The following is a 27936-nucleotide window of genomic DNA, read 5'->3' on the forward strand; positions in this document are numbered from 1 at the left end:
CGTAGAGGAGGGTGCTGAGGATGCAGGCTCTGTAGACTTACATTTTGATGTGAGTATACAGCTTGTTGTTGTTCCACACTCTCTCGCTAAGTCTGAACAGAGTTGTGGCTGCTTTTCCAATCCTCCTGTTTAGCTCAGACTCCAGCGACAGGGCACATTCTCATGTTCCTCAACTAATATCATATATGCCATCATGTGCCAACAATGTCCAGATGCTTTGTACATTGGACAGACTTCTAACTCCCTTAGACAAAAAGTTAATGGGCACAAAACAGACATAAAAACACTCCAGATCCACAAACCGGTTAGTCAACATTTTAATGGAGTGGGCCATTCTGTTAATGACTTAAGAGTTTGCATGTTACTGAAGAAAAATTTTCACACCCCTATTCAAAGGGAGACAGCTGAGCTGTCTTTTATATTCAAATTCGGCACATTAACACATGGTTTGAACCAGAATGGGAATTTTCTGAGTCACTATAGGGGCTCGTTTGGATACTTAGCTTAATCTAATTCTTGACCTTCCCCTCGCTTATACCTCTCTACTCTCTGATTTTCTCACCTTGATTATTTTTTTCTGATTTGTCAACCTTGATTACTATTTTTGGTTCTCTGTGGCTTAAATATTGTGTCTGTTCTGGTATGGCTATGGTCTGAAGAAGTGGGTCTGTCCCACGAAAGTTCACCTAATAAATTATTTTGTTAGTCTTTAAAGTGCTACTTGACTGCTTTTCTGTTTTGAGAGGATATCTTGTAAGCACTAGGCAGTTTTGTACATTAGAAAGGATCAGCACTCTGCTTCCTGTTTCTGATTGCTTCAGATCTGCTAAGCATAACAGAAATAGATTTTTAAAGATTAAGTCTCATAGAATAGATAGCAAAAAACCCACTTATATTTGAGAAACTCTCCTCCCATATTTAGGCTGTAACTGCCTTTTAATTATCTTGAAAACTAGCACCTTCTTGTGTAATTTTTTTGTATAATTCTTTTACAAGCATATTTCTGAGACACTTGATTATGGATTTTGTGTCTGCCTTGAAAACACCAATCATCATGGTGTCAGGTATTCCTCACAACTTCTACATATATCTACTGTTGTTGTACTTTTACATTAAGGTGGAAATAGACTGTTTTTGTTTCTTGCTGCAAACTGACGAACTAAACAGAAAGATTGAAAAAAATGCAATACGACAGGGTGGGTGTGACCATCGACCTCCTTTACTCCTTGCGAGAATGAGTACAGGGGTTGACCGTCAATCCCTGATAGTTTCATTTTGGGTGTTCCCCCTGAGCACACAAAATCAAATCCTGGAAGATCAACCCTAGCCAGATTGAGCTCCCAGTAAGTGTAGATTCACCCTTATTTTAAATGAAGAATTAAGTAGTTATCCAGCAATGCTTAAGCAATTCTCTTATAAAACTTGGGAAAAAAACAAGATAAACTTCCTCAAGGATGAGAAACAGAAAAGACAACCATGTCTGTGATGACTGTGTAAGTTTAAGGACTGTCTTCAGCGATTGCTATGGTAAAAAGATCATTTTTAAAGTTGGCAGACTTTGGAAATAGGAGTGCTCAGATTCAACTGAAAGGGAAACAGAATTTTAAGTAATATTCAACGTTAATGGAAATGAAGGGAAATCCACTCCTGGCTGAGAAACACTGAATTAAGGGAAGTAGGATGGCTGCCATTCCTGCAAATATCAAAGGTGGGGAAATTGCCCTTGTGATGCATAGGATAATTGAGGTCTCTGTTAAGCCCAAGGTTAACTGTGTCAAATTTGCAAATGAATTCCAGTTGAGATGTCTCCCTCTGTAATCTTGTGGTAAGACCCTTTTGAAAAAGAATGGGTCCTTTCAAATCCTTTATTGATTTGATCTTTTATTGATTTATCCTTTGATTCTGTGATCTAGAAAATGCTACATACCCTAAAAAATGGTGTCTTCAGATTGGATACTGAGAGGGATTTAAGTAGATGTCAGCACTGGTCTTCTCTGTGGGTTTCCCTGGTGTCTGCTTTCTCTTCAAAGACTGCCTGGAGTACAACCTTGACAGACCCCCGGAATTGCCGCTTCTTGTAGCTCCCAACTAGGAAGTAAATAAATGGGTTGCTGCTGCTGTTTATTGAGGCCAGGGTGAAACATATCTCTATGGAGAAAAATGCATAGCTAAAATAAACCGCAAAGAGCTGAATGCTCAAGGGAATGGCAAAGAGAAGAAAGAAGAGGACAATGAGAAGGATAATAGCGTAGAGCTTTCTCTGCTGGCGTTGCTGGGAGCAACATTGGACCTTGATGGATAGGGTCACACTGGACAGAACCATAATGGGGATGCAAATCAGGAGATTGAGAATGTGCATGGGTAAGAATGTCATGGGGCACTTTGCAGTAACACTAGAAACACAGAAATAATGCACTAGTCCAATGAGCAGGGAAGACAAAACCCAGAGCAAGAAACACACAATGGCAGACAAATGCTTTGGGCAGTGGCATTGGCACCAGAGTGGGAAGAAGACAGCTAGACACCGCTCAATGCTGATGGCTGTCAGGAGATACAGGCTGGTGTTGTATGTGAACAGAAACAGCAGAGCAAAAAGACTCAAATCTAAATGAAAACAGTTTAAAATATTCACCATCTCAGTTGTGAGGAAAACAGCCAGCAACAGGAGAAACCCAAAGTCAGCCATGCCCAGATTGAGGATGTAGACAGTGAAGGGGTTCCTCTGAATGCAGAAGCCAAAGAACCAGAGTACCATCCCATTTCCCAGCAGCCCCAGCAGGCAGATGAGCAGAGTGACACTGTAAATGGAGAAGCCAGTGAAACTGATTCTGGTGCATTCATTCCTGTGATTGGTATCAGAATAACTGAAGCTGGTCTCTGTGGGAGGCAGGCACGTTGTGTTTGGCTCAGTCATCATGAAACCTCTGCTCTGCGAGAGGTGGTATCTCTCTCTCCACTCTGCTGCATGTGCACACCTGTTACCAGAGAGCAGACAGGGCATTCAGAGATGTGGATATCCCTGGTACTGTGCTTCACTGAGCATACCAGCCTCTCTCCTGCCTCCTGGCCTGGAACAGCCAGATCCAGGTAGGCGTGACTGAGGAATATCCAGAGAGGTTACAGTCCTGGGGGATGGTAGAGACAGAAGGAGACAGGGTGAAGGCTGGGTGGGTAGGGAACAAGCTCAACAAACAGAGAGAGAGATCACTAAGGAAGGAGAAGAAGACATTGGGAGGAGCTGTCAGCCATTTATGGTTGGGAATGGCAGGAGAAGACATGAGGACTATGAACTGGAGAGAGACAAAACAACCAACAGCAAAGACTCCATCTTGTAAGCGCTTACCTTCACATCCCTCAAGCATCTGGGGAATGAATCGACCTTCTTGGGATTCTTTTTGGACATATAATCTGTTTTCTGAACACAGAATTTCCCTGTGCTGCATCCAACAGCCATTCCCTGCCAGGTCACATCAGAGAAGTGACTTCCTTGCACTGTGTAGGGTGGGACTCAATGATCATAACATCAGGGCATCTTGTGGGCACAGGACAGTTTTATACGCTCAGACAATGTCAGGGCTCTTTGTCATTTCTTTTCTCCAAAGCATAATGGAAATGGCTTGCTAAAGATTAAGTCTCAAGGGACAGATATCATAGAAAACTGTTGTTATCTGAGAAAAGCATCTGTTATATATAAGGTGTAACCAAATTAGTTTTTACCATGAAAGTTACAAGTTTCTTTATTGTTCTTTTTTATTTTTTGAATACTGTACAGTAATTGTGTTACATTTTGTTACAATTTCATGTCTTAAAAATTCCCATCACTATGACTTCTGGGCTGATAACATATATTCTGTACATACCCCAAGCTATATTTTTGCCTGGTAGGTAGGCATCCTTCAGTTTGCATAGATATGGATCGAGCCCTTTAACGTTTCGGTTGAGGACTTCATTTACAGCGTGTATTGTGACTATAAAGACCCACACGAGAGTGACAGTCCTTGCTGCATCTCTTGCAGATGTAGTGGGTGTCTGCCAAGTCCTTATTGTGCTTTCTGTGCGCTCGCTTCTCCTCTGCTAGCTGTCTGATCTTCAACTCGCCCTTCTGAAGGCACTTGTGTAACCCCTGCCTCCATCCGCTGCGGTTGTCTGCTAGTTCTTCCCAACTGTCCAGCTCGATGTCTACCTCTCTGAGGTCTCTCTTGCAGACATCTTTGTAACGCAGCTGGGGGCGTCCGGGAGGTCTTTTGCCAGAGGCTAGCTCACCATACAGGATGTCTTTTGGAATCCTTCCATCATTCATCCTGTGGACATGGCCAACCCAGCGGAGTTGACGCTGCCTGAGGAGGGTGTGCATGGTTGATTTTTGCCTGAGAATACTTACTTTAACTTAATGTGGCAGTACACGTTTGTGATTTTTACTACAAAACTATCTACTAGAAAGAGAGATTTTAAAAAATAAATAGGCATTTTGACAAAGTGGATGTGAGAGGCTATAATGTACAGACATTAACCACAGAATGGTGATTTTATTGTCTTTGCCCAAACACAAAAGGGCTCCCAAAATGCTAATTAGTCTAAAAGAAGTAATACATCTTACTATCAAACAGTTTAACTCATTGCCTGATTCAGTATTAAGTATGATCATTGTTGTGTTCAAATAATCCCAGAAGGACACAAGCCAAGGTGCAGTTCTTAAGGGTAATGCAGCTTTCGTGGGCAAAGACCCGCTTCATCAGATGCATGAGTGGAAGCAGGTCTTTGCCTATGAAAGCTTGTGCTCTAAAATATCTGTCAGTCTATAACGTGCCACAGGACTTCTTGTTGTTCTTGAAGATACAGCCTAACACGGCTACCTCTGTGATACTAGTGACCCAAGTGTTATCAGAGAAGGAAATAAGTGTGGAAGCACCATCCGACATTCATAAGGACACCGCCGAGTCCTGTGTTTCATGGGGTTGGGCAGAAAGGGGAGCTGGCCCTAGAATTCTGGTTGGCTAGATGAGCGTGACCCTGACTCCTGGCTGCCAGCCTGTCCCTGGAGAAAGAGAATGCCATTGTGCCCTGTCCAGGGGAAGCTAGGAGATGGATTGCAGGCCACTCTGTTGACTCTGGGCCAGGAGCAGTTCTGGAGAAAGGAGAGATGTGGTTAGGGCAACAGTACATGTTGCTGCTTGCTCCTGAGAGGAAGAGGCCCAAAGAAGCCTCAACTTCTAGGGTTCAGGGATTGGTCTAAGGAACAAGGGTGTAGCAAGCCTTCAGAAGGCCTTCACACAAGAATACCTTAGAGGTCCTCTTCCCAGTTCTAAAATCATGCATGATTTATGACAGGAGAGGGCAAACTTTTTGACATAGGGGCCACATCTGAATAGGCAAATTTCATGGCGGGCCATAAGTAGTTGTTGGCCTGACCTTCTCTAAGTGGCAGATTAACCATTGGGTCAAAGGCGCATGCCCAGGGGCCACAGCCAATTAGGAAGCCCCAGAAAAGTGGGCACCTCTGTGCTGTCATCAGCTCTGAGCCTCCAATCCCACTCCTTGGCTGGCTGGAGTTTGAGGGCTTGAAGAAAAGTCCAATGGATTTGATGCGGCCCCTAGGCTGTAGTTTGACCACTCTCCTTTATTATCTTGAGAAATCCAGAACTTATCCACCTTCTCCTTAAAGACTCTACCACAATACGCAGTCTAGGCCTTTCGAGTTTTGCAGGCTAGTTACAAACAAGAGAAAAGCTGTAGGTGCACATTTGTACAGTATGTTCTCTGGCAGTGATGGAGTGATAAATTCCACAGGGCTTCAGAAATGCTCTGAGGTTTGGTTATTCTGATGTGCATGAGATAATTTCAAACATCCCTCTCACGTGTCACATCTCCGTATGATGAAATGCCCATGTTTAAAACTTTACTAACGTTTTGCCATTACATTTTTATCAGATTGAAAATCTGCAAAGCAGCAATGATGACTATTAATATGACATAATCCCAATAAATGCACATATTGAATCAACATAAAAAAGCCAGTTTTCCCCTTCCCCACACACCTTGCCCTGGAGCCCACAGAGGCCATTGACCCCACTGGATATAATATGAAGTACCAACATGCCCCTCTTCTATAAAATTAATCCAGTTCCTGTCCCCACACTCTATTAAATGCCAAGCACAAAATAAAAGGCTAAACTTTGTTGTGTGACAGGGGTGTGTCAAGGATAAACCCTTTATTTAAACCCTTGTGTATGTGGGTGTTAAAGCATTACATTTGTGAGAGAGTTTTGTTACAAGTTATGGCTAGAAATCCCCATTGTAACGGTGACTGCCAATAGGCAGACTCAAACCTGGGATCGCCAAAGCTTAAAATGCAAGCTTCTACTGGCCAGGATGCCATTGCTGTTCTTGAGACAAGGGGCAATGGCAGTCTGGGGGGAACCCAGGTCTCACCCACTCATTTGGGGTTCTGGCCCAGGGACCCTGTGTAGCTGCTACTGGTGGGGAGAGGCACCCCTTGCCATAGGCCCCACAGCTCTTCCCCCTGGGCCACTTCCCCAGATGATTCCTTGCCCCCTGTACCTCCTCCAAGTAGTTGTGGCAGCAGCAGCAGCCCGTTCTCTCTCCTGGATCAGCTCCCCCTGTGTGATCAGTCTGTTCCAGCCTCACACCAAATACCAGGGGTGGCGGGGCAGGGACCTTAGCCCCTTGCTGCTTAGTACTCCTCCACTCCTCCGGTGCTTCTAGAAATGCCCCCCCCCTTGCTTCTCTCCACTCGCCTCTATCACTCTCCTCTCCCGATGGGCAAAGGGGTTTTTAAAGGCAGTCTTAAGTGGGACCAACTGGCCCCAATTGACCTAGGGCAGCTTCCTCCACAGCTGCTCCCACTCTGCTTATTTGCCTGCTTTTCCCTCTTGTACTCATCCCCTGCCGGCCTTACTCTGTCACAGTGTATATTATTTAATGATGTAGATATTTATATGTACAGGTGGAATCTCTCTAATCCAGAGCTCTCTCATCTGGCAACATCCATAATCCAGCATGATGTTAGTTAGCTGGATGACCACTTATCATGGGTGTGGCCAAGTTTCCCGAGGTCCCCATAAAGTTTGTTTCCAGCCACCGCTTCTGGCTGTTAGTGTTCTGTGCTGTTATTTATCTGTAATTTACCCCTAAATGTCTTCTAAGAGCCCAGTAAGCTGTGGAAGTGTTGGTAATGTGCTGGACAATATTGGCCTCCCATGTTCCAGCAAATTCTCTTGTTCGGCATTGGTCAGGTCCCAAGGGTGCCCGACTAGTAAGGTTCAACCTGTATGACTTCTTTTAATGTCACCATTTGACATTAGTGGCAGGACAATATTATCTTTCATATCCATTCTGTTTAAATGCCTTCTTTTCAATCTCTTTTTCTCGTAGATGGGTTTATTGAAAAAGCAGAAGTGATCTATTGCCTCAAAAACAAGGACTCCTCATTGTTGCGGATACAGACTAACATGGCTACCCTCTGATACTTATTGCTTCATTAATTTTATGTAGACATGTTAATTAACAAAGGGGGCTTACATCCTAAAACACCAGGAGTCTTTCTCAGGTCAGGTCTACATTAGGGGAGAAAGTTGACTTAAGACATGCAACTCCAGCTATGAGAAGGTCATAGCCAGAGATGGCATACCTTAGGTTGAATTCTTCCACAGTCCCTACAGTGGGAGTCCTATCAGAGAAACTCCCATTGACTTCCTTTACTCCTGGTGACTGTGAAGAGTACCAGAGTTGATGGGGGTGATCTTAGCATTTGATTAAGTGGGTCCATACTAGACCAGTTAAATCAAACCCTGGAAGATCAGCCTCCGACATGTTGACCTGATGGTAAGTGTAGACAAGCCCTTAGGGAAGAGAAGCTTTCTGTGCTATTTCTCCAGTTCAACAACCTTGTGCAAGCATTTCCTTTATGCATGAGAAGGAGGACAGAAGCTCTCAGAAAGGGGAAATGTAGCCCTGATGCTGTCTGATGCTATCAAACTACCCAAGAAACATCAGAGGTTCTGGCACTGTGAACTCTGAGTACCACCCTGCCCAATGTGGGGAAGATATTTCTCTGACCGGACCAGAGAAGGGACTTGATGCTGCACAGGCCTGGCAGGGAAATCTGCAGTGGTTTTATGTTGCATTATTACTCATAGATCTTTCCCAGTAAGATCCCACAGTGAGAACAGCAGGCAGTGACTGTGAGACAGAGAGATTCTGAAGCAGACCTGCCCCAGCCTGTTTCCTGTGAATACTTGGGTCAAGCAGCTGGATGCTGGAAGAAGGTAAGGAATTGCTCTTTACCATCATTAATAAGATGTGGCTTCTCTCTCTGTTTTTCTCTCTGTCTATGTCTTCCACTCTTCAATTCCCACCCAACATTTCTTACACCTGACATTCTCTGCATATACGTAGCTGCCAGTACTGCTACCTGCAGGCTGACTTGAACCTGGGACCTCTGGAGCTCAGTGCAGGCACCTCCACAGCTTGAGCTAAAAGCCAGCTGCCTTGCCACTAAGTCTGGAGAGGAAACTCATTCTTTTGCTGTGTGAGTGGTCTAGGTGCCACTACATAGGACAGCAAACCACACCCAGGTGTGTGGGGTGCAACAGAGACTCCCATATTCTCTTTCTCCCTTTCTGTTCCTCCCTTCATCTCTCTCCGTGTCTCTCCCATGCCCTGTGCTCCCAGGGAGGTCGGTACACGTCTTCTTCTGTGTCTCTCTCTGTCCGCAGCACCCCCATGGCCAATATCTCCCTGGATATGTCTTACTCCCAATTGTTGGGATCTGGCTGTTCCAGGCCAGGAGGCTGGGGACGGGCTGGAATGATCAGTGAGACACAGAGCTGGGGAGGGGTCACTCACTGATTCCCTGTCTGCTCCCAGCTAGCAGGTGTGTGCAAGAGGCGAACAGGAAAGTCCAGCATTCCCCAGCAGAGGTTCCATGATGGCTGATGCAAGTTCAATGTACACATCTGAGACTCAGAGCCCCTCGCTGCAAGAGGAAAACAACAGGAATCTCTGCCCAACTGATACAACAACAGTGATCATCGACAGCATCACTGTGCTCCTCTGCCTCTTTGGGCTGGTGGGGAATGGGTTTGTCTTCTGGTTCCTCAGCTTCCACATCAAGAGGAACGTCTTCACTGTCTACATCCTCAACCTGGCTGCGGCTGACTTCGGTTTCCTCCTCTGCTTGCCTGGTTTTCTTATAGCCATTAATGTCAGAGAGTGTTTTTTTCCACAGGGACATAACTTGATCTACTTGTTGCAGCTGCTGTCCCTGCTCATGTATAGCAGCAGCCTTTATCTCCTGACGGCCATCAGCACCGAGCGGTGTGTGTCTGTTCTTTTCCCCATCTGGCACCGATGCCACCGCCCAAAGCACCTGTCTGCCATTGTCTGTGCCCTGCTCTGGGCACTCTCCTGCCTGCTGTCTGGGATAGTGTGTTCTTTGTGTTTTGTACATGGAAATGGAAGTTGTGAGGAGAAATTCCTACCCATGTATGGCCTGAATTTCCTCATTTTTGCTCCCATTATGACTCTGTCCAGTCTGATCCTGTTCATCAAGCTCCGAAGTAGTTTCCATCGACGTCAGCAAGGAAAGCTCTACGTCGTTATCCTGCTCACCGTCCTCTTTTTCCTCATCTTTGCGATTCCCCTCAGTGTGCAGTACTTCCTTGACTTTATTCAGCACAGTCTGTCTAATGAGCTATCCTATCTGCTGGCCTCTATAAACAGCAGCATCAACCCAGTTATTTACTTTCTAGTCGGGAGCTACAGGCAGCAACGATACAGAGGCTGCTTCAAAGCCGCACTCCGTGTAATCTTTGAAGAGAAGACGGATTCCAGAGAGGATGGGGAAAGCTCCAGACAATACACAGTGAAGATGTCCATTTAAATCACAGCAGCCACAAACTAGGAATGCCCTGTTCTGGGAATGGAGATTTCCCTAGTTCACATCATCAAAGAAATTAGTGATGGAAAGGACCCATAAGTCATTTGCTAAATTCCTCCCTGGCCTGGTTCAGAGCAGGATCCTTCCTAGAGTAGATCCCCAGGTTCTGTGCAGTTGTAAAGAGCACAAAGGGTCATCTGGGGCCCAATTCTGCTGTCTTGGAATCAGAGGGGGGAGGTCAATTGACCTGAATAGGAGCAGGAAGAGCTCCATAATGGCTCAGTCACTTTTAGAAATGCCATGGAGCAAGAATTTCACTTGAGGTGGCACGTGACTCCCTGTGTTGCCTGGTGACTCTTGCTGCCTCTTCTGTGCTGAACTTTTGCCACTGGCTCCTCACAGTCTCATGATCAGGGAGACCTGTGGGGACAGGGGTCAGGGGCAACATCTCCCCCAGTGTCTCTGGCCCAGGGCAACCCCCACCACAGGCCCAGTCCCACCTCTGCTCCACCCGCTCCCCCAGGCACTGCCCCTGCTCCACCTCCTGCACCATCCCTTCCCCACCCCCTTGCTAAAGCCCCATCCCCAAGGCAATGTGAGCTGGGGGATTGCCTGGGGCAAGGGCCTGGCATGGGGTGGCTGCAAGGGTCAGACACCCGCCCCCAGCACATAATCACCACAGGGATGGAAGACAGTGCAGCCTGACAGACTGCTCCACTCTGCTCTGCCACCCTCTCCCAGCCTGCTGCACCCTGCTTCCTCCTGGTGGTGGGAGGTAGAGCACCCGAGGGCTGGGGCACGCTCCATCCTGCCGTGGTGGTGAAACCAAGCGGAGTTGGCTGGGCAACAGCAGGGTGGAGCAGAGCGGAGGATGCTGCTGGGTCACTCTGGATCCCGACTCCAATGCTGTGGTGAGTACTGTGGTTGCGGGGGCTGACCCCTGCTGCTTCCCCACGCTGGACCCCTTTCACAGGCAATCCCACAAACTGCCCTGGAACCCATCCTTAGGCCAGCTCAGGGCGGCCAACACAGGGCCTCACGAAGTCTGGTGGGAAAACACAGTGGTCAGGAAAAATCTAGTGCAGGGTTACAGTGATACCACAGAAATATTCCCACATAAATCATTCCACAGCCAACTCTCCTGTCCATGAGATGCGGAAGGTGCTTGTATGCAACGTTGGACTTTTGCTTCTGCAGGCTGATATTTGAAATCTTCCCCACTATTGCAGTCAAAACAATTAAGAATTCCTATGACCTGACAAGGAAATGTAAATAATCTATTAATAAGGCCGGGCACTTGAGATATAAGTTTCTTTAGTGATGTTGTTTTTGTAACTGCTCTGTCTAATGGCAAAGATATAACATGGTAACTTTCTGCTATCATTACTGTGTGAACATGAAAAAGTGTTATGTAGTAATATGAAAACAGAGAACCACATTGTGTAGTTGTATATTCTGGGAATTAACTAGTTAACTGGCAATGCTTAAGAAACTTCCTTACCAAATACAGATAGACAAGAAAAACCTCTGCAAAGATTGTACCAGAAGAAAGGATAATAGGATTCTTTGATGATCATTAAAGTTAAATGACCCTCTTCTGTATATCACTAGAGTACAAATATAATTTTGAAAGCTGGCAGGCTTTTAAGCTGGAAATCGAGATATTCAGACTCAGAAAAACAGACTTTCACTGGCTATTCAGTATCAGAGAGGTAGCTGTGTTAGTCTGTATCTTCAAGAAGAACGAGAAGTCCTTTGGCACCTTATAGACTAACATATTTTGGAGCATCAGCTTTCTGATGAAGTAGGTCTTTGCCCATGAAAGCTGATGCTCCAAAATATCTGTTAGTCTATAAGGTGCCACAGGACTTCTTGTTGTTCTCACTGGCTATTCAGGGCTCATGCAATTAAAGGAACAGCTAAGAAAATTACCTGAGTTACAGTTAAAACTCTAAAATGATGTTCCGAGAATTTCCTGCCACAGAAACAAAAGCAACATCATTGTAAACCTGAAGGACAGTGGCAACCCTGCTCAGTGCTCACTGGCAGATTGCACAGTCACGAGCTGAACATCCTTCAAAGACCAACCCATAACACTGTTGTGCCAGTGCAAAGGGCTCCAGCCAAGCCCGTGGAAGTGGTGTGTCTTCCACCTTCAGCAAAGATAATGGAACGAGAAGAGTATAAGGCTGGGTCCACACTAGCAAGTTATTTTGGAAAAGCAGCCCCTTTTTCAAAAGAACGTGGACCATCTACACACAAAATGTGCTCTTTTGACTCGAAATTGAAAGAATGCAGCCCTTCTTCCGGAAGCTGTCTTCCATTCCTGGATCCGGAAGAGTGCCTTTTTCTGAAAGATTCTTTTAGAAAAAAAAAAAAAGTATAGATGCCCCGAGGCTCTTTTTTCAAAAAAGCAGTTCTCATGGTGCCAGATTTTTCAATCCCTGTCCCATTCTTTCATAAGAGTGGGGGGCTGTGTGGCTGCTCTCTGTCGAAAGAGTGGATCTATCTTTTGGTCTGCTTTTTTGTGTGTGGACACTCTCTTTAAAAAGAAGATTTTCTGGAAGACCTCTTTTGGAAAATCTGCTTTCAGAAGACTGCTGTAGTAGAGAGATAGCTTAATGTCTCTAACCAAGATAACAGCCTTCTCATGTCAGCTGTCTTCCCGCAGCTCTGCCCATTATCCTCATCTCTTTCAAGCAAGCATACAGGAGCAAGAAGACAAAGAACATAGACACCACAACTCTCCTGTCCCAGTCCTAACCATCCTCCCAGAGCCAGCACTGCTTCCTGTATGCCAACACTCAGCCCCAGCCTGGAGCCCTCTCCCAGAGCCAGCGTCCCATACCTTCGCCTCCACCCCAACACTTCTGCCCCATCCTGGAGTCCCCTCCCAAAGACAACACCTCATACCTCTTCCTGCACCCCAGCACTATGCATTACTATGAAGCCCCCTGCTAGAGCCATCACCCACTTCTCCACCCTCTCCTTCACCCTAATACTACTCCTCAGCCAGGAGTCTGCTCTCAGAGCCAGCATCCTAGACCCCCTCCAGCTCCCCGACCTCCATCCCAGAACCAGCACCCCTCCTCAATCCCTTCCTGCATCCCACTACTTTGTCCCAGCTTGGAGTTTCCTCCTGCACACAAATGCCCTCCCAGAGCTTGCACCTCTCACCTTCTTCTGCACCCAAACCATTTTTCTCTAGCCTAGAGCCTGGCCTAGCCCAGTGAAAATGAGTGAGGGTAGGAGAAAGTAAGTGACAGAGAGAGGGGAATAGAGTGGACAGGCCTTTGGGAAGGGGTGGGACCCGGGAAAGAGGTAGTGTAGACCCTGGGTTGTTTTGAAATTTAAAAAGTGATCTTGGCTACGTCTACACGTGAAGCCAACATCGAAATAGCTTATTTCGATGTAGCGACATCGAAATAGGCTATTTCGATGAATAACGTCTACACGTCCTCCAGGGCTGGCAACGTCGATGTTCAACTTCGACGTTGCGCAGCACCACATCGAAATAGGCGCAGCGAGGGAACGTCTACACGCCAAAGTAGCACACATCGAAATAAGGGTGCCAGGCACAGCTGCAGACAGGGTCACAGGGCGGACTCAACAGCAAGCCACTCCCTTAAAGGGCCCCTCCCAGACACAGTTGCACTAAACAACACAAGATACACAGAGCCGACAACTGGTTGCAGACCTTGTGCCTGCAGCATGGATCCCCAGCTGCCGCAGCAGCAGCCAGAAGCCCTGGGCTAAGGGCTGCTGCCCACGGTGACCATAAAGCCCCGCAGGGGCTGGAGAGAGAGCGTCTCTCAACCCCTCAGCTGATGGCCGCCATGGAGGACCTGGCAATTTCGACGTTGTGGGACACGGATCGTCTACATGGTCCCTACTTCGACGCTGAATGTCGAAGTAGGGCGCTATTCCGATCCCCTCATGAGGTTAGCGACTTCAACGTCTCGCCGCCTAACGTCGAAGTTAACTTCGAAATAGCGCCTGACGCGTGTAGCCGCGACGGGCGCTATTTCGAAGTTAGTGCCGCTACTTCGAAGTAGCGTGCACGTGTAGACACAGCTCTTGGGTGCAAAAAGCTTGGAGAACACTGGTGTAAAGCTATATTGAGATCACTAGTGTAAAGCTATATGCAGTATTTGCTTATTAAACCTCTAGTCATTTAAATCACCAGACAGGAAAAGAAGCATTAATTAAAGTAAAAGTCTCATCCTCTGTACAAAATGGCTCATCGGAAACAAATGAGACATTGCATGGCATGAAAGGAGAGAGACCCTGTCGACTACATCCCTAGTTCCCTTCGGGAAGCGGGGACCTACTCATGAACTCATCCCGTCAGTTTAAACTCTGGCGTGAAGAGGATAAAAATCCCGGACTAGGAGACGTCTGGACTCAGAGGCGCAAAGCTTCCTACACTTCAGAAAGGAGCTCCCCATGCTGATTGCCTGGAGTTAGTTCTGAAAGACATTGTGAATTGACAGATCAGTGTCACTCTGTCACCTTTTGAATCCCAGACTGAAATTCATTTGTGTGCACCTATATATACACATATATGCTTGCCTGCTTTAATCTGTGAATAAATCTTACATTTCCTAGTTAATAAACCTTCAGTGAGTTTATTACAGGACTGTCTACAAAATTTGTCTTTGACATGAGATCGAAGTAAGGTTGCCAACCCTGCAGAATTGCTCTGGAGTCTCCAGGAATTAAGGAAGAGACCTGAGTCTATGATAAGAGCAGTTTTCTGGGATATCTTTCCTTTGAGTTAATCTTTGCTAAGACGTTTGCTTTACAATTAGGAGCTCAGAACGAACCCGAGAAGGGAAGCAAATGTCTGAGTGCCTGGTGCTATATAACTGCCCACTGCTCACAAAATGCACAGACGTTATGAACTTTTGTATTCCACCCTGTGCAGTATGGAGAAGACATTTCTCTAGTGGCTCCTGGCTGCAACTGGGTGTAGGATGCTGCACAGGTGACAGGGAAATGTTTAGCATCTGGTTAATAGATTATTGACATAAAATTTTCCCATGAAGATCCTGCAGTGAGAATCACAGTTAGTAACCATGAGACACAAAGAGTCAGAAGTGAATATTCCCCAGACTGAGTCCTGCAAACACCTGATTCAGGCCCCAGGATGATGGAGGTAAAGAAGATAAGGGATTGTTCTTTGCCACCATTGGTGAGACATCACTGTTCTCTGTCTCCTTCTCTTTCTACCACATTTTTAATATCTCACCTCACTTCTCTTATCCATTTCATTCTGCACTGATAGCTAACTGACAAGCCTTCCGAATATCTCTCTCTCTCTTTTACATCTCTTTCTGCCCTTTGTCTCTAGATTAGATGACACACATAATTTAACTCTGCTAATCATTGATACCCTCACTCTGCTCATCTGCCTCTTTGTGCTTCTGTGAAATGATAGCATCTTTGTACTTCCCCAGCTTCTGCATTAAGAGGAACCTCTTCACTATCTACACCCTGAATCTGGACATCACTGATGGTTGGGTCCTCCCCTTCCTTCCTGGTTTCCTCATAATTGGTGTTGTCAGCTGTTGATTTTGTTTTCTCTTGGACGATTTTGCTCAGCCTACCCATTTGACCTTTTCGCCTACTGCACCTGCCTCTGTGTGCAGATGGCCTTCAGCACTGTGTGGCACTTGTCCATCCTTTAACCCATCTGGTGCCGCTATTACCCCCCATACCACATGTCTGCCATTGGCTGTCCCCTGCTATGCATTCTCTCCTGCCTGCCCTCTGGAATGGAGTCTCCTCTTGGTTTTGCTGATGGAGGTGAAAATTGTCAGAATACTCTCCTACCCATGTGTGCCCCGAGTTTCCTTGTTTGTTTCTCCTCTCATAGTCCTGTCCAATCTGCTCCTGTTCTTCAAAGTCTGAGGTAGCTGACAGCAATGCTAGCAAGGAAAGCTCTTCTCTATTATCCCACCCACCATTTTCTTCTCTTCTCTCAGTGCCAGTACTTTCTTATTATTTTCTCACCAATGACGTATCTTCCCAGGATGGCCTGGGGTGCATTCCAGATACACAAGGGATTGTTGTTGTTTGAGCTGTAACTCTGAACACCTTAAGTGGTCTGCTCCTGTGGCTCACAGCCCAAACACCCTAGCCAGCAGACAAGCACAGAGGGTCCTGAGTGTCTGTATGCTGTGTAGACCTGGGTCCATACTCTGACCCCAGCAGCCTGCCTACAACAGAAAGCCAGCCTTGGCACCCTCCAGCTTTGGTTACTGCTTTCAGGGTGACTGAAACACACCTGTAATATTGCAGGGTTAGGGGAGGCACTGGCTGAGAGGGCCAAATCAGGGCAAATTGCTTCAAACAGGGCTACTTACAGCTCAAGATTAAAAGGTACACCAAACCCATCAACAAGAGCACTTCTGTTGACACTCTGGACAGCAAGAAGTCACATAAGCAATTCCCCTAGACATTCCAGCTTCTCCTGTGCCACAGCTAGCATGGCTCCTTAGACAGATGAGAGGTTACAAAAACCAGTCTCATGGAATCTGCACAGGTTTTTCCAGTCCCAAAGGACCAGACACATTCCCACGTCACTTTATACCTCAGATCTTACCCAAAAGAGCACGCTGTACCAATCCTATAGAAACTAAAATCTAAAGGTTTATTAATAAAAGAGAAAACAATAGGTTGAGAGTAAAATTGTTCAAGCAATCAAATTACATACACCAATCACAAAGTTCTTGATGCCGGCTTGCAGCAGAGGTGAAATAGACTGCTACCTTGTAAGTTTCTGGAATACGTCTTTGAAAAGAATGGGTGATCAGTCCTTCTGGGGGCCAAAGTTCATGGCAAAGATGCTTCTGAAGAGATGAACTGGAGTGAAGACAAAGATGGGAGACTCCCAGGGTCCTCTTTATACCCTCACCCATGTGGAGGGAATTCCACTGTTCTCGTTGTGTGTAAGCATGTCCAAGGTGGTCAACTGTCCACATTCTTTTTAGGCAAACAGCCACTGCCTATCTGCAGGACTGCATGTTTAAAACAAACTTCCTCGGATGTGGGTTGGAATCTAATAAGGCCCTTTGTCTGTCAAGTGCTGCTTCACCTGACTAAGTAACCTTTCATGATAGGTTACCAAACCTCCCATTGGGGTCTCCCAGAAACAAACATTAAAAATGTAAGTACACAGCAAATATTTATAACTTCAAATATAAAAAGATACACACATATGAGCAGTAAAAATAGAATCAGTGAATCATAAGCTTTCAATAAACACCTCCGTTGGCCCACTTTGCACAAGATTTGGTGGAAACATAGAACAGTAATTCCAACTATGTTTTGCATATTCATCTCAAATTCCAACAATGTCACATATCTCCACTCCATAATTTCCCCCAAATTATCTGCTCTGACGTGTCCAGCCCTCTTGTGGAGCACTTGGAGGAGTAATATCTTCATTACTCCTTTAAGAAGAAAAAGGCTATGTGTACCCTAGACATAGCAGTTGACCACTGATATGCAGTTTTAGCTATGCCAATCACGTAGCTAAAATTGACTTATCAGCAGTTGACTCTATGGCTGTCTATACAGAAGAAGGTCGACAGGAGTGATTATCTGTTGACCTTCCTTAATCCTCACCACTCATGAGGAGTTCTGGGGTCAGCTGTCATCCTGCAAAGCACTGTTTTGAGCACGCGCGAAACAGAGCCCTGGAAGATCGACCTTGGGTGGGTCGATCTTCCGCAGCAATATAGACGGAGGCAAAAGCTCAGGTTAGTGCTTTAAGTGGTGTGAACAATCACTTCAGTTTGAAACAGCAAGGGATTGGTATATGTGATGGAGCCACCACACTGGTCCATAAAGGGTTAAAGCAATACTTAGGAAGATTACACAGGAGGCAACCTATCAGGACAGAACATATAGGCGTTTAAGAGGCAGCCCATCAGAAGAGGGCTCCTAGGGACAGCTAGTCAGGACTGCTCTGTGCCATAAAAAAGGACAGATCAGCTTCAGTTACTCCCTGGCATTCAAGGAGGGAGGCTCCCAGAATGAAGGGAGTTAGCACCGGGGCCAGAGCAATGCTGGGCAGGAGCAGGAGGAAGCTCATGGCAGCCTGCTCACAGACTGAGACAAGTGTGGTAAGGGCTGTGGGGAAGTGGCCCCAGGAAAAAGGTTGAAGGGGACTCAGCATTTGGCTGTCAGCCAGAGTCCCCAGGCCAGGACCCACAGTAGGGGGGGTCCCAACTCCTTTGCTGCAGCTTGCTATTGAGGAGGAAGTGTCTGGACAATGGCTTGCCAGTTCCCCGGAAGAGGGGAGAACCAAGAAGGGCACAGCAAGATACCTGTGTCTGGGAAAGGACATCATGGGCCTGTGAGTGACATGGGTCCTAGAGCAGAGGTGACTGCAGTGAAGAGTCACCAGGTGAAGGTCTGCTGGTGAACAGAGCTGATTCCCAGGACAGCCAGCAGGAGACAGTGCATCGGTGAGTCAGCCTCATCATAGTATAGATTAAAAGTATGAGTTTTTTAACAAACAGAGACAGGTTTTAAGCATAGGTGGTGTGCAACTCTTACCTTTAAAGAGGCTTAGTGATTGCTGGAAGCTCCCTAGAAGTCGGGGGAGTCACCAGAGCCTGGACAACGGCCCACACTCAGTCTCTTTCCCTGAGGCCTTGCACTCATTCTGTCCCTGTCTGTCCCCACTCCACCTCTTCCTCTGAGGCTTGTGCCTGCTGCTTACTTGTTTCTTCCCCCAACTCTGCAGCTCACCCTTAAGTCATGAAAAACACGAGGGGGGCCATACTCCTCCTTGTTCCAGCACCCCTTATCTGAGTTGCTCTTGCATGAGCACTCACAGCAAGAGAAAGAGTCCCACAGCTGGGATGACCACTGACAAGCTGCGATACTATCATGTGATTTTGGGGACAGAAGAGGGGATGACAGCTAAGGAAATGCCATGCTCTCTGTTTGCATCCTATGGACACCCCTGGACCAATGCCTTGGCAATGCTGTCTGCCCACTGAGTCATTCACAGAGCTGCTGGAAACAACTGTTTTTAAGTGGAAAATTAATAAGAAAATTAACAAGACAACACATTTTTGATATAAATATTTTCCCAAAGGGTTTTCAGAGGTTTGGTTTTGGTTTTTTTGGTCAAAATAAATTAAGAACAAAATTAATTTTTAAATGCAGGCCTTCTCTCTTGTTCTTTCTCTTTTTTTATTCTTTTTCTCTCTTTTTCCAGAGCGAGAATTTAGGTGAAGTTAAAAACAGGGGGAAAGAAACCCTGAAAAATCAAAAGGCACATTTCTTTTTGTTTCATTTTGGAAGAAGTCTTTGAAATATGTCAACAAAATTGATATTTTTCCAGAAAGAAAGGCTGAATTGGTGGGATAGCTTCTTGTCATCTACAATAATTTTCCACAAATATTTAACCTATTCCGGTAGTTAGCAAAGCAGAAGGCCCTGTTAGGTCCTGATTAGCCGCACCTGAAGTAATGTGTCCAGTTCTGGGTGCCATATTTTTTCATGAAAGATCCTGGAGAGAAGGTCCAGAGAAGAGCAACAAAATGGCTACAGGCCTAAAAATCATGACCTATGAGGGAAAACTGAAGATGTTGGGTTTGTTTAATCTGGAAAAGGGAAGACCACAAGGGGACAGCTTGCAAGTACCTAAAAGGTTATTACAAGGAGGATGGAGGGAGAAAAATTATTTTCCCTAACCTCTGAGGCTAGGCCAAGAAGCAATGGGCTTTAAATTGCAGCAAGGGGGGTTTAGGTTGGACATTAGGAAAAGTTTCCTAACTATCAGGGTGGTTAAGTGCTAGGATAAATTGCTTAGGGTTGTCGGGAAATCTCCATAATTGGAGATTGTCTCATCTGCTCTTAAAAACACTATCCAAGATTGTCTGGATGGTGCTTGGTCCTGCTGTGAGTGCAGGCGAGTAGACTTGATGGTCTCTCAAGGTTTCTTCCAGTTCTATCATTTTATGATTCTATGATTCATCCTGGGAGCTGAATCTTCTATATCCACCATAAACTCCACCATAAACTCCCAGTGTGACCTTGGACAAATCATGTAGTCCCACTGTACCTCAGTTTTCCATCTGTCAAGCAATGATAACAATCTTTCTGTTGTCTGTTTGTGTCAGCGCCTTGTGGCAGGGAGGGTCTCTGTTTCTGTTTGTGTAAGGCATAGCACAATCAGGTTCTTGGTGTTACAGTAACATAAATAGTATTCAGCCAAATACCTGGGCATCCAATCTGCCCTAATCCCAGATACCATTCCAAGAAGTAATAAGTGAGTCATCAAGGCTAGAAACTAATGCCACACAGCACTGACAATTGTCAGCCCATTGTGACAGAGAGTGTCTCCTATTCTGTGTGGCTGTGGTCACACTACCCCTCCCATTCGGAGGGGGCATATTAATGAGGCAGTTTGGAAGATGCTAATGAGGCACTTACATGAATATGCAGTGCCTCATTAACATAATGGTGGCTGCACATGCTTTGAAAGTGCTGCTTTCAGAATGCATGCCGCCCATGTAGAAAGGACCCTCTGACTTCGAAAGCCCCTTCTTCCTATTTGGTTTTAGGAAGAAGGAGCTTTTGAAGTCAGGGGTTATTTCAAAAGGCCCCCATCTACATGGGTGGTGTGCATTTCGAAAGAGGCACTTTCGAATTGCGCAGCTGACATTATGCTAATGAGGCAATGCATCTTCATGTCATTAGCATCTTCTGAACTGCCTCATTACTATTCCCCCTCTGAAAGGAGGGGGCTAGTGTAGACACAGCCTGTTTACGTAGGGCATCATTATATGATTCTATGACTCACCCTAGGAGCTGAATTCTCTACATCCACCATAAGCTTCCAGTGTGACTTTGGACAGCAGAGTTTCAGCACAACAGAGCTGACCACAGAATCTTTGCACTTGATTGGGTCCAGCTGGAGTTATGGGATAAATTACAGGACTGGCATTTCCAAAGGGCAGTTTGGCAGCTCACATCAAGCACTTCATGCTGGTGGGGAACAGGTTCACCTGCTGGTTCCTTGGCTTGCTCATGACAAGAAGCCCTTTCAGAGTGTACCTTGTGGTGCTGCCCTTGGCTACCTCCTCTGCCTAATGTTACACCTCACTGGGGATGATCAGCATTTCTTTGGTGTTTAGTTCAGGACCTCTGTATTCAATGCAGAGACCATATGAATTTGTGATACTTTTCATGTAGACTACTGTGTTGCATCTCCTGCTGGTCATTAGCACTGAGGGGCATCTGTCTATCCTGTAGTCAACTGCAACAGCCAAAGCACTCAGCGGCTACTATAATCATACAGTTTAAGACTAGAAGGGACCACTGGATCATGTAGTCTTATCACGTATATGTCACAGGCTACGCCGTGTGCACACCTCATTGTGGATTCTCTCCTGCTTGCATTCTGTACTGGTGTTGATTTGCTGCACAATGGTGGCACAATTTACATACATCTGCATTCTGGATTTCCTGAGTTCCACTGATGCCATTGTTCCTTCCAGTCTGACCCTGGTCATTGAGGTCTGATGTAGCTCCAGCAAAGGTAAACATGAAACTTCTACACAATTATCCAGGTCACTTCCCCTTTTTCCTTATTTTTCTCTTTCTTTCAGTGCCTAGCCTTTCCTTGATCATTATTTTGATAACATTATTCTTACTACCACTGAGTTTGGTTTTAGTTTGGCTTCACTATGTAAGCGGCGGCCTCAACCCAGTTATTCAGTTGCTTCTCAGCAGCTACAGGAAGATGTGAGCTGATAAGTCCCAGGTCTTCAAAGATACGGCAAGTCCCTGAGAAGGAGGGGAGACTGCCCAATGGAGATGTGGTGGTGGTGGTGCCAGTTAAATGCCAGCGTAAGCCAGCATGGAATATTCTGAAAAACACCTTTACATTATAAACTGAAGGAAATCAAGATGGAGAACACATATGAGAGCACCTACTATATCTTCCCATACCACCTATTAGAGTCAGAGCTGTCCTTACTTATATGCACTTGTGTAGGGCACCAGAAGATTTGGGGTATCACCAGGCCTTAATGTCCACCCACCTGCCTCTTCTGTATGGCTCTGTTTCCTCTAGAGAGGATTTAGTGAACTTACAAGTGAAAAAGTCTGGCAGAGCTATTAGCAGAACCTGGGAAAGAGCCTGTCCAGTGGTAATGAAGTCATTGCCATCTCTTGTCTGTTTCTGAATTTACTGGGTAAGTCAATAGGACCTTAGTTTAAAATTGGTTTTAAAGATCTTTCATTAGCATGTTGCTGAAGAGTATAAAATCACATCTCTAAAAATTGTTGTCCACCCTCCAGCTGCCATCAGGCATAAGGGCCTCAGTTTAATAGTTCTGTGCAGGGCCCCATAAATCCTAAGGAGAGCCCTTAGGTTAGCGCTAGACAGTTTCCTGCAGTGTATTCTCCAGCATGGTGTCCAAGTTGCAACAACCTCTGATCAGTTTACATGAGGCCTGATCATGGACAGCAAAGGAAGAAGGGCTGTGTCCACAGTACTCATCCCCTTTGATGTAGAGACCTGGTCCAGATGTGCGACTGATTCTTCTGAAGAAGCTGGTTGTGAGTAACTCCCCTCCGCCTGGAAAATAGGCAAGTAAATACGCTATGTTAAATAAAAAAACCCTGCAGTGCAAAATATATACCACACTATCACCCAGCAGTGAGCTCTACTGCACAGGGACACTGGGGGCCCTAGAATAGGGTGACCATCCACCCCGTTTTTCCTGGGACAGTCTCCTTTAACCTGTCTCACAGGTGTCCCAACTTTTTAAAGAAAATGGGCCAATTGTCCCATATTTTGCAGAGCTACTGTTCCCTGGCACCTGGTATCTCGAGGCGGCAGCCCCCTGCTGCCAGTCAGCTCTTCTGCTGGGCAGCTGCCCCATTCCCTGGCACCCTATGGAGGCAGCCCCCACTGCCTGTGAGCTCTGCCGTAGGGTGGCCTCTTCATTCTCTGGCACTCCCGTGCTGGGAAGTTGTGGAGCCCCCATCCTCCACTCTGCCTCATCAGGAGGCTGTAAAGCCCCCATCCCTGGTGCCTCACTGTGGGGCAGCTGCCCCATCGCTGAGGAGCCCTGACATGGAACAGCAGCCCCCTGAGCCCTGGTGTCCTGTATTTGCCATAGGGCAATGTGGTCACCCTACCCTAGAACCACATCTCTCATGAGACTCTGAGGCTTTTCTGTTGGGTGGTTATTAATGTCAACACAAAACAAAGCAAAACATCGCATTTTACACTGACTGTCACACTGAAAGGACTGATTTTGACAGCTGTTGTCCTCAAATAAAATGTTCCATTTTGGATTTCTGGATAGAAAATGCTATAAAATTTTTGGTATTTTCCCTACAGAGAGTGGCAGTTTTGACACAACGCCATTTGTCTATTGGCTAGAGGTGAGGAGGGACACACTTGGAAGACCCTTGGTTCTGCTCCCTCATTTGCAGGCCGCACTGCCTGTTTGGGAACCCCAAGAGAGTACATTTCATGGCAAAAAAAGTGGTAGTAGCATATTTCCTTAGGCAAATCTCACACAAGATAAGACTTTAGCTCACTGGGACAGGCAGTCCCATGCTTGCTTCTACATCCCCACCAACATGGGTAGACAAAAAAAACCCCAACACGTCCTAATTTGCATGTGTTTTCATATGTTTGTGCCCGAGTTATAGGTCTGAAAGATCTGCTCTGGCTCAAGCAGATGGTCAGGAATCACATAGAGACAGTCTCTGGCTTCTCCTACGCAGGAAGTCAGACTACACGATCATCATGGGCCTCGATGGCTTTATGGTCTATTAAACTTATGTGAGTAGCAACTCCTGGGCTCCGGTTATCCATTGCCAAGTGAGGAAGAATCTTGGTGATTTGGCAGGTAAGTGCTGTCTCCTGAACCACCCCGGCCCTGGGAGGCTTTTTAATCAGTCATAGAACTATAGAGTCCTAGGGCTGGAAGAGACCTCAGGAGGTTAACGAATCCAGCCCCCTGCCCAAAGCAGGATCAACCCCAACTAAATCATCCCAGCTAGGGCTTTGTCAAGCCAGGACATAAAAAACCTCTAGGGATGGAGATTCCACCACCTTCCCAACTAACCCATTCCAGTGCTTCACCACCCTCCTAGAGAAAACATTTCCTAATATCCAAACTAAACCTCCCCCATTGTAACTTGAGACCATTGCTCCTTGTTCTGCCATCCGTCACTACTGAGAACAACCTCTCTCCATCCTCTTTAGAACCACCTTTCAGGAAGTTGAAGGCTGCCATAAAATCGCCCCTCACTCTTCTCTTCTGCAAATTAAACCCAAATCCCTCAGCCTCCCCTTTTAGGTCATATGCTCCAGCCCCCAAATCATTTTTGTTGCCCTCTGCTGGACCCTCTCCAATGCGTCCACATCCTTTCTGTAACGTGGTGGCCTAGAATTGGACACATCACTCCAGATCTGGTGTCACCAGTGCCAAATAAAGGGGAATAATAACTTATCTAGATCTGCTGGAAATGCTCCTCTTAATGCAGCCCAATATGCCACCAGTCTTCTTGGCTACAAAGGACCACTGTTGACTCATATCCACCCTCTCATCCACTGTAATCCACAGGTCTTTTTTTGCTGCACTGCTGCTTAGCCAGTTTGCCCCCAGCCTGTAACAATACTTGGGATTTTTCCATCCCAAGTGCAGGACTCTGCCCTTGTCATTGCTGAACCTCATCAGATTTCTTTCCGCCCACTCCTCTAATCTGTCTAGGTCACTCTGGACCCTATCCCTACGCTCCAGTGTATCTAACTCTCCCCCTAGTTTAGCTCATGTCACTCCTTGAACTGAATGCCTTTGCCTCCTCTGGGAAAACCTTGATTTCACCTGCAGGGAATATTTTCTCCCTCTCCCCAGTCCAAGGATAGATAACGCTTCAGGCTCCCCTGTCGAGTTACCCCAGCCTCTGGTGCAGGAGACTTGTCTTGCGTCTTGTCTCATGCCTTGACTTGTGTCAGACCTCTGCATGACTACACCATGTGCCAACTTGGCTCATGCAGATGGAGGGGAATTGGGCAGGTTTTCTGCCCTCTCCCAACCCAAAAGCTGCCCCATGTTTCTGCACACGCCTTAGCTTGCTCAAGCTGACATGATAATTTCCCAACGAAATATCACATGGAACGTTATCTAATGTTTCTGCCACCTGCTTGGGTCTTGACAAGAATCAGCACAGATGGTTTTACCCTAGCTGTTCTGGGTGCCTCATGGCCTCTGCAGCGCTTTCTCCACTTTGGGCTTGAGGAGGGGGTGGGCTGTGTCTGTATCCCTCCATTCCTTAAACTGCTCCCCCAACAAACTACCACCTTCCTCCCATAGTACCATAGAAGTGCTAGGGGCCAATCTGTCCCACTGAGCTGAGGCAGGATTAGGTATACTTAGAAGCTGTCTGTGTAGGTCACACTTAAAATGTATTGATATCCAAGGAGTAATGATAGCAGTTTGTACACTGTACACCTTGGGTGAGCGGGAAGCCCCTGACTGTCTCTCCCACCTGCCAGCTTTGCTTATTCCCATTCACCTCAACCCACAGCCTCTCTGAAACTCCAGGACTGGAATACAATCTTTCCTCCAATATTCTGAAAGCTCATTAAAAACAACAAGAAATCCTGCGGCACCTTATAAATTAACAGATTTTTTTTTTGGAGCATAAGCTTTTGTGGGCAAAGACCCACTTCATCAGTGCATCTTTGTTTTTTACCCATGAAAGCTTATCCTCCAAAATATCTGTTAGGCTGCATCCGCAAAAACAATGACAAGCTCCGTGGTACTTTATAGACTTACAAGGCTACCCCTCTGATACTTGAAATCTCCGTGTAATCCACACCCCTAAGGATGTGGGTCACTGTCCCACGTAGTGGTACCTAGACCACCTACAGAGAGAATGAATGAGTCAGATGGCTTTTTGCTCAAACTATAGAAATGAGGCTGGGGAGGGGCAGGACTGAGCAATAACTCTGTGAGGCTCTCTGACTCATGACTTCCTCATTGTCCACCCTCTCTGCTAACAGGTGTGACAGAATAGGCAAGAGAGACTCATTATTGCAGAGTGAAGATTTCATGTACCATCCAAGAAAAGCATTCTTGTCTCTGATGGAGGCCGGCCTGGATTACGAGTCCAAAGACAATGGGACTGACTGCTTATCAAATAATTCACCTACCATGATCGCTGACAGCATCACTCTGCTCCTCTGCCTGTTTTGGCTGGCAGGGAATGGGGCAGTCCTCTGGTTCCTCAGCTGCTGCATTAAGAGAAACTGCTTCAGCGTCTATGTTCTGAACTTGGCTGTTAGCAACTTTGTCTTTGTCCTCTGTCTTCCTGTTTCCCTTATTATTTACATTGTTGATGGCTTGTTTTGTTTCCATTTACAAATATTTTACTTTCAGAGGACATTTTACCTGCTGTCTGTGTTCACACTCTGCACCAGCTAGTACCTTCTGACAGCAATCAGCATTGAGAGGTGCCTGTCCATCCTCTACCCCATCTGGCACCGATGCCACCACCCAAAGTACCTCTCTGTCCTTGTGTGTACTCTGCTGTGGGCTCGCTCTTGACTGGTAAATGGACTACTGCTCTGTTTTTTTGTTGCAGCTGAAAAATATCAGAGGATGCTCACAGCTGTGAGCATATTGAATTTCCTGATTTTCACCCCCATCATAGTTCTGGCCAACGTGATCCTTTTCATCAAGGTCCGATGGGGGGCTCAGCATCATCAGCCAGGGAAAATCTATATCATTATCCTGCTCTCTGTTTTCTTCTTCCTCCTGTGTAATGTTCCCTTTGGGGTCAAGGATTTCCTCCATGCAGATTTCCCCTTTGAGATCTGTCTCAAGCTGGCTTCTCTCAATAGCAGCACCAACCCCGTTATTTTCCTTCCTAGTTGGGAACTACAGGAAGAGGAAATTTGGAGGCTTCTTGAAGGCTGTGCTCCAGAGGGTCTTTGAAGAGAAAGAAGATCCCAGTGAAGACATAGCTATCCCCAGGGCAGAGCCAGTGGAGATGATGTCTTAAGCAGCTACAGTGCACAGCTTGGGAAACCGTGTTTGGATGCCAGAGATGTTCCTAGATCAGACAATCACAAAAAAAAAAAAAAAGATGGAAAGGACCTTATAAGTCACTTGCTAAATTCCATCTACCGTGAACCAGGAACAGGCTCTTTCCCTAGTATGAGAAGAGTAGCCTTGTATCCGCAAAAACGAGAAGTCCTGTGGCACCTTATCAACTAACAGATTTATTGGAGCATAAGCTTTCACGGGCAAAGACCCACTTCGGCAGCTGTAACTGATGAAGTTGGTCTTTACCCATAAAAGCTGATACTCCAATAAATCTGTTAGCCAATGAGGTGCCACAGGACTTCTCCTTGTTTGTCCTTAGTATGGACGCCCACTGTTCTGTGCAGGTGTGAAGAACACCAATGGCTCACATGGGGTCTGCTCCTGCTCCCTTTGGAATCAGCAGCAAATGTCCTTTTAAAGTGAATGGGGGCAAGTATAGATTCGTAATGGTCCAACTGACTTCCTTTAAAAATCCACGGATCAGTAATTTTCAGTTTTGGTTTCCTCTTCTGTAAAGAACTGGCATCAGAGACCCCTCGTGGGCCCCTGACTTTCCCTGTCGCTGAGTAACTATAGAAAGCAGGATAGATAGGGGTGTGGGAAGTAACAATAATGCAGAAATGTTCCCACATACATTATTCTACAACCCTCACCCCTGTGCATAGCAAAGGGCCAGTTTGCTACCAGCCTTCAGCTTAGGCAAGCTGGTATTTGAAACTTTTACCTACATTTTAAAGTACTATTGACTAATAAGAGTTTAATCTGATGTATTAATAATGCTGGGCACCTAATATTCCCAAATCACAGCAGTGACAGTCATGTGTTAATCTATTAAAAAAATCTCTCCTTGTTCACCCTCATATTAAATACCTGTGAGGATTCTGGCCATTAAGTACCTAGTCTCACAGAAATGAATGGGAACAAGGTGCCTGA

At 46.1% G+C, this 27936-nt stretch overlaps 2 protein-coding genes and 1 pseudogene across 2 annotated transcripts; 2 read left to right on the forward strand and 1 right to left on the reverse strand.

Moving 5' to 3' along the window:
- Window positions 1-1978: 1978 nt before the first annotated feature.
- On the reverse strand, window positions 1979-2914 carry LOC142015153 (mas-related G-protein coupled receptor member H-like). Its single transcript, XM_074998572.1, has one exon. The coding sequence runs from the start codon at window positions 2912-2914 to the stop codon at window positions 1979-1981; it is 936 nt and encodes a 311-aa protein (XP_074854673.1).
- Window positions 2915-3007: 93 nt separating this feature from the next.
- Window positions 3008-9901, forward strand: LOC142015154 (mas-related G-protein coupled receptor member H-like). The gene is made up of 3 exons (XM_074998573.1): window positions 3008-3022; window positions 8193-8285; window positions 8894-9901. The coding sequence occupies exons 1-3, from the start codon at window positions 3008-3010 to the stop codon at window positions 9899-9901; spliced, it is 1116 nt and encodes a 371-aa protein (XP_074854674.1).
- A 16139-nt stretch (window positions 9902-26040) lies between these two features.
- LOC142015155 (mas-related G-protein coupled receptor member H-like) lies at window positions 26041-26959 on the forward strand (annotated as a pseudogene).
- The last annotated feature ends 977 nt before the right edge of the window (window positions 26960-27936 follow it).

Source organism: Carettochelys insculpta, chromosome 6 (assembly GCF_033958435.1).
Source record: "Carettochelys insculpta isolate YL-2023 chromosome 6, ASM3395843v1, whole genome shotgun sequence".
NCBI classification, from domain to species: Eukaryota; Metazoa; Chordata; order Testudines; family Carettochelyidae; genus Carettochelys; species Carettochelys insculpta.

Excerpts from the sequence above, each read along its gene's own strand:
- LOC142015153 (XM_074998572.1), bottom strand. The coding sequence starts at position 2,914 with ATGACTGAGCCAAACACAACGTGCCTGCCTCCCACAGAGACCAGCTTC.
- LOC142015154 (XM_074998573.1), top strand. Across the intron at positions 8,286-8,893 it reads CAGCTGGATGCTGGAAGAAG|GTGTGTGCAAGAGGCGAACA; the intron begins GTAAGGAATTGC and ends CCCAGCTAGCAG.